The 6,107-nt window shown below is 53.4% G+C and overlaps 1 protein-coding gene across 1 annotated transcript; it reads left to right on the forward strand.

Moving 5' to 3' along the window:
* The first annotated feature begins 3,636 nt into the window (after positions 1-3,636).
* Positions 3,637-5,697, forward strand: LOC132387989 (ribonuclease inhibitor-like). Its single transcript, XM_059960324.1, has 5 exons — positions 3,637-3,796; positions 3,952-4,122; positions 4,278-4,448; positions 4,604-4,771; positions 4,933-5,697. Exons 2-5 carry the CDS (start codon positions 4,025-4,027, stop codon positions 5,018-5,020), a joined length of 525 nt encoding a protein of 174 aa, XP_059816307.1. The 5' UTR covers positions 3,637-3,796; positions 3,952-4,024; the 3' UTR covers positions 5,021-5,697.
* The last annotated feature ends 410 nt before the right edge of the window (positions 5,698-6,107 follow it).

Below are 6,107 nucleotides of genomic sequence, written 5' to 3' on the forward strand. Positions count from 1 at the left end.
ACACAGATCCTGAATTCAAGTGCAAGGTGTCAGATATTGTGTTCAGTTTAATCCAGGGCAAGCTGCTCCCAGGGTGTTCAGTGCTGGTGACCACCCGTCCCACTGCGTTACATTTACTGGAAAAGGCTGAGATCAGTGTCTGTGCTGAAATCCTCGGATTTGTTGGTGAGGAAAGGAAGGAATATTTCATCAGGCATTTTGAAGATCAGACGGTGGCAGCAGCTGTTTTCAAACATGTGAAGGAGAACGAGATCCTGTACACCATGAGCTACAACCCCTCCTACTGCTGGATCCTCGCTCTGGTACTGGGCCCCTTCTTCACAAAAAGAGTCAGGGACCCGCAGCGAGTTCCCAAGACCATCACCCAACTGTACTCCTACTATATTTACAACATCCTGAAAAACCACGGCCGTGAGATTGAGAATCCCCGTGATGTGTTACTCAGGGTTGGTCAGATGGCCTTCAGAGGAGTGTCCGAGAAGAAGGTTGTGTTTACAGATGGAGATTTGATCAAGTTCAATTTGCAGCCTTCCCAGTTCCTGTCCGGGTTCCTGATGGAGCTTTTGGAGAGAGAGGATTCTGCCCGGAGTGTGGTGTACACATTCCCACACCTCACCATCCAAGAGTTTGTAGCTGCAGTCGCACAATTCCTGAATCCAGATCCCGGGAATATCCTGAAATTCCTCACTGAAGCCCACAACACGACCGATGGGCGATTTGAGGTATTTCTCCGTTTTGTTGCTGGTCTCTCCAACCCAATGACAGCTCGGGGCCTGGAGGAGGTTCTGGGTCCATTTCCCAATGAAACAACCTGCCGGGTGATTGACTGGGTGAAGGTGGAGTTTGAACGGCAGAGTGGTAAAAGGAGGCTCCTGAACGCATTGCACTACCTGTTTGAGTCTCAGAATCGTGGACTGGCTCAGGCCGCACTGGGATCTGTGGATACACTTTCATTCAGTGGAATGACATTGACCCCGATTGACTGCGCGGTCCTGTCTCATGTCATCGGACTCTGTGATACAATAAAACACCTCGACCTGGGGAACTGCCACATTCAGTGTGAAGGAATCCAGCGGCTGGGGCCTGGGCTGCACAAGTGCCAGGAGTGTAACTTGATTTATCTCTCACTCTGAACTGCGAAACTGTTCCATTGTGTTGTTTCAATGTAAAGGAATTTCGCTATAACTGTAGTAAATCAGATTGTGAAGGTTGTGATAAACCCCTAAGGGATCGGTCAGCAGATACCCAAGGATGGGATGGTTCAATGCTTCCTTGTGAAGGGAAGTTGAAAATTTCATCAGATCAGTGAACAACGGTCATTGGTTTAATGGTAGTAAATCACAGGAATGGCTGTGTTTCTCGCTGCCTGTGACACGTCCATTGACAATGTTCCTTCTCACTGTCACTGACACCCAGACCGACACTGACTGCAGCAGGTGGGTCAGAGATTCACACCCCCTTCCCGGTGAGGGACAAGGGATTGTCAGCAGACTGTCCCAGTGAGAAGGGGAGAAATACCATTGTGAGATTGTCCTCTCTTGCCCTTCCCCATGTGTGACTATCATCATCAATCCACCTGTCTGACTGTGCTCCCTAACAGATACCCAGACCCCATGGGCGCATCTCCTCTCCCCATTACGGGCCTCAGTTCAGACAAACCCTTCCCTTTCTGCATCCTTTCATCTTTTGGGATTATATTTTCCCATCAGTATCCTCCTGTGGGTACTCCCCCTTCCTCCTGTGGGATCTCTCCTCCCCATCCCCCTTCCTCCTGTGGGGTCTCTCCTCCCCATCCCCCTTCCTCCTGTGGGATCTCTCCTCCCCGTCCCCCTTCCCCCTGTGGGATCTCTCCCCCCCGTCCACCTTCCTCCTGTGGGATCTCTCCCCCCCGTCCCCCTTCCTCCTGTGGGATCTCTCCTCCCCGTCCCCCTTCCCCCTGTGGGGTCTCCCATCCCCGTCCCCCTTCCCACTGTGGGATCTCTCCTCCCTGTCCCCCTTCCCTCTGTGGGGTCTCCCATCCCCATCCCCCTTCCTCCTGGTGGGATCTCTCCTCCCCATCCCCCTTCCTCCTGTGGGATCTCTCCTCCCCGTCCCCCTTCCTCCTGTGGGATCTCTCCCCCCCGTCCACCTTCCTGTGGGATCTCTCCCCCCCCCGTCCCCCTTCCTCCTGTGGGATCTCTCCCCCCGGTCCCCCTTCCCCCTGTGGGATCTCTCCCCCCCGTCCCCCTTCCCCCTGTGGGGTCTCTCCTCCCCGTCCCCCTTCCACCTGTGGGATCTCTCCTCCCCGTCCCCCTTCCTCCTGTGGGATCTCCTCCCAGTCCCCCTTCCTCCTGTGGGATCTCTCCTCCCCGTCCCCCTTCCTCCTGTGGGGACTCTCCACCCCGTCCTCCTTCCTCCTGTGGGATCTCTCCTCCCCGTCCCCATTCCACCTGTGGGGACTCTCCACCCCGTCCCCCTTCCTCCTGTGGGGTCTCTCCTCCCCGTCACCCTTCCTCCTGTGGGGTCTCTCCTCCCCGTCCCCCTTCCCCCTGTGGGGTCTCCCATCCCCATCCCCCTTCCTCCTGTGGGGTCTCTCCTCCCCGTCACCCTTCCTCCTGTGGGGTCTCTCCTCCCCGTCCCCTTTCCACCTGTGGGGTCTCCCATCCCCATCCCCCTTCTTCCTGTGGGATCTCTCCCCCCCCCCCGTCCCCCTTCCTCCTGTGGGATCTCTCCCCCCCGTCCCCCTTCCTCCTGTGGGATCTCTCCCCCCCGTCCCCCTTCCCCCTGTGGGATCTCTCCTCCCCGTCCCCCTTCCCCCTGTGGGGTCTCCCATCCCCGTCCCCCTTCCTCCTGTGGGATCTCTCCCCCCCCCCCGTCCCCCTTCCTCCTGTGGGGTCTCTCCTCCCCGTCCCCATTCCTCCTGTGGGGTCTCTCCTCCCCGTTCCCCTTCCACCTGTGGGATCTCTCCTCCCCGTCCCCCTTCCTCCTGTGGGATCTCCTCCCAGTCCCCCTTCCTCCTGTGGGATCTCTCCTCCCCGTCCCCCTTCCTCCTGTGGGGACTCTCCACCCCGTCCTCCTTCCTCCTGTGGGATCTCTCCTCCCCGTCCCCATTCCACCTGTGGGATCTCTCCTCCCCGTCCCCCTTCCTCCTGTGGGGACTCTCCACCCCGTCCCCCTTCCTCCTGTGGGGTCTCTCCTCCCCGTCACCCTTCCTCCTGTGGGGTCTCTCCTCCCCGTCCCCCTTCCCCCTGTGGGGTCTCCCATCCCCATCCCCCTTCCTCCTGTGGGGTCTCTCCTCCCCGTCACCCTTCCTCCTGTGGGGTCTCTCCTCCCCGTCCCCCTTCCCTCTGTGGGGTCTCCCATTCCCATCCCCCTTCTTCCTGTGGGATCTCTCCCCCCCCCGTCCCCCTTCCTCCTGTGGGATCTCTCTTCCCCATCTCATCTTTTGGGACTTTTCCCACGTTCCCCCCCCCCTCCTTTTCCCACCCTCTCATGTCAGAAACACTTTCTAACTGTTGGGGAATGAGACAGAATATCTGGAGTTCACAGAGTCTTATCGACAGTCTAAATGACTGACATTCCGTGAATACCCTGGAGCTGGGCAGTGATGGGCAATCCAATCAGCGATTTACTAAAGGTTTAATGTTTCCTGAAACAGCCAAGTGAGGGAAATACCCTCAGGCCCACGATTTGAATCACTTTGTTCATCAATTTATCTGTTTGTATTTAGCCTTGGGGGAACTGGACTGGGCGATTCAGGAGTGAAACTGGTGTCTGCGGCTGCGAGGAACCCGGAGTGTAAAATACAGAAACTGGTGTAAGTACCAGACTGTGGGAGATTGTGTTTACAGTCACTGGGTGTCTGACACTGAACATTAATGTGATCAGTAATTGTGTTACTGATAAACACTGGGGATTTGTACTGTCTCCCGCCTCTCTGTGTCCTTCACCCTCACTCTCTCTCATCTCCAGGCTGCACAATTTTGGTCTGATATATTCTGGTGCCGAGGATCTCGCCTCTGCTCTCAGATCAAATCCATCACTGATGGAGCTGGACCTGAGTTATAATAAACTGGGAGATTCAGGAGTGAAACTGGTGTCTGCAGCTCTGAAGAACCCGGAGTGTAAAATACAGAAACTGTGGTAAGTACCAGACAGTGAGAGATTTTGTTTACAGTCACTGGATGTCTGACACTGAACATTAATGTGATCAGTAAATGTGTTACTGATAAACACTGGGGATTTGTACCGTCTCCTGTCTCTCTGTGTCCTTCAATCTCACTCTCTCTAATCTCCAGGCTGTGGGATGTCGGTCTCACAGATTCTGGTGCCGAGGATCTCTCCTCCGCTCTCAGTACAAACCCATCACTGACGGAGCTGAATCTGAGTGAAAATAAACTGGGAGATTCAGGAGTGAAACTGGTGTCTGCGGCTCTGAGGAACCCGGAGTGTAAAATACAGAAACTGGTGTAAGTACCAGACTGTGGGAGATTGTGTATACAGTCACTGGGTGTCTGACACTGAACATTAATGTGATCAGTAATTGTGTTACTGATAAACTCTGGGGATTTGTACCATCTTCTGTCTCTCTGTGTCCTTCACCCTCACTCTCTGTCATCTCCAGGCTGGAAAATGTCAGTCTCACAGATTCTGGTGTCGATGATCTCGTCTCCTCTCTCAGTGCAAACCCATTACTGATGGATCTGTACCTGGGATCAAACTCGCTTACAGACCGATCTGTCCCCTCTCTCCTCCTCCTCATACTGACCCTCCCAAGTCTGGAGTGGATGGGGTAAGTGTTTGTGTTAATGTTCAATGTGATAAAATATCAGCGGATCCGCGGGTTTTCTGGTGATATTTGTCTGTGAGTGTTGAAACATTAACCTCGGTCCCCTGTTACTGACACTGTTGTGTAATCTGTTTATTTCATCTTTATTCTCCCATCTGTTTCAGGCTGGGGGGTAATCGGTTCAGTGAGACCGGGGAGAAGGAAATGGGCTCACTGCAGGGAGCGAGACCCGGACTGACAGTGCAGATCTGAACATTTGAATGTGTGAACATCCTGGCCCACGGGAGGGGGACATTTAGCCGATTTCCCGCTGTCCACTTTAACTCCCCGTTCACCTTTAATGTCAGCGCGCTGGGGGTAATTCCCAGCGGTTTTAACGGAATCGGCCCCAGTCTCGAGCTCAGTAACATCGGAAGCGGTCCCGCATTCACGTATTTCCGCCTGCTGTCCAGCGGTGCAGCTTCTGCCCGATTGCGTGTTCGAGTCTCCCCACATGAGACCCCGGGAAATTACACAGACAGGAGGAGCCGGGGTGTGGGGGGACCGGGATTCAATCTGGTACACCGGTATCCCGGGGTAGAATAATCCTGGGAGAGAATTCTTTTGCTCCCTTTGCTGAGGACAGTGCATTCAGCAGCCTGGCCGATATAATGATGTTAAATTGACAAATCCCTCGTCAGTGACCCTGGATCTGCAGCGATCTCGGACACGGTCCTGAAGTGTGATTTTATAATCATCGGTTCCCCGATGAAGAGTGACGGTGAGAAACGGGACTGATTATTCAAACTGTCACTCCTTGTCGCCGGTCAGTTAATTGTGTGTGACTGTGAGTGAGTCGGGAGCAGCTTATTTATTCCCGCACGTCAGCAGCTCACACATTGTTTCATTTATATTTGTCATGATGAAATCAATAAACTGATGTAACTTTCTGTCTTGGTGTTGGACTTGAGTCTCATTAGAGGAGAAACAATGACCTCAGGTTATTGCTTCTCTCTGCACCCGGTGAACTGAAATAATACACGGTAAACGGTAGGGCATTAAGGAATGCAGCAGAACAGAGTGATCTAGGAATAAGGGTGCATAGTTCCATGAAGGCGGAATCTCATGTGGATAGGGTGGTGAAGAAAGTTTTTGGTATGCTGGCCTTTATAAATCAGAGCGTTGTGTATAGGAGGTGGGATGTAATGTTAAAATTGCAAAAGGTATTGGTGAGGCCAAATTTGCATTCTGTACTGTTCTGGTCACCGAACTTCAACAAAATAGAGAGAGTAGAGAGGAGATTTACTAGAATGTTACCAGGGTTTCAGCACCTAAGTTACAGGGAAAGGTTGAACAAGAT

The sequence above is a fragment of the Hypanus sabinus genome, unplaced genomic scaffold (genome assembly GCF_030144855.1).
Source record: "Hypanus sabinus isolate sHypSab1 unplaced genomic scaffold, sHypSab1.hap1 scaffold_248, whole genome shotgun sequence".
Classification (NCBI taxonomy): Eukaryota; Metazoa; Chordata; class Chondrichthyes; order Myliobatiformes; family Dasyatidae; genus Hypanus; species Hypanus sabinus.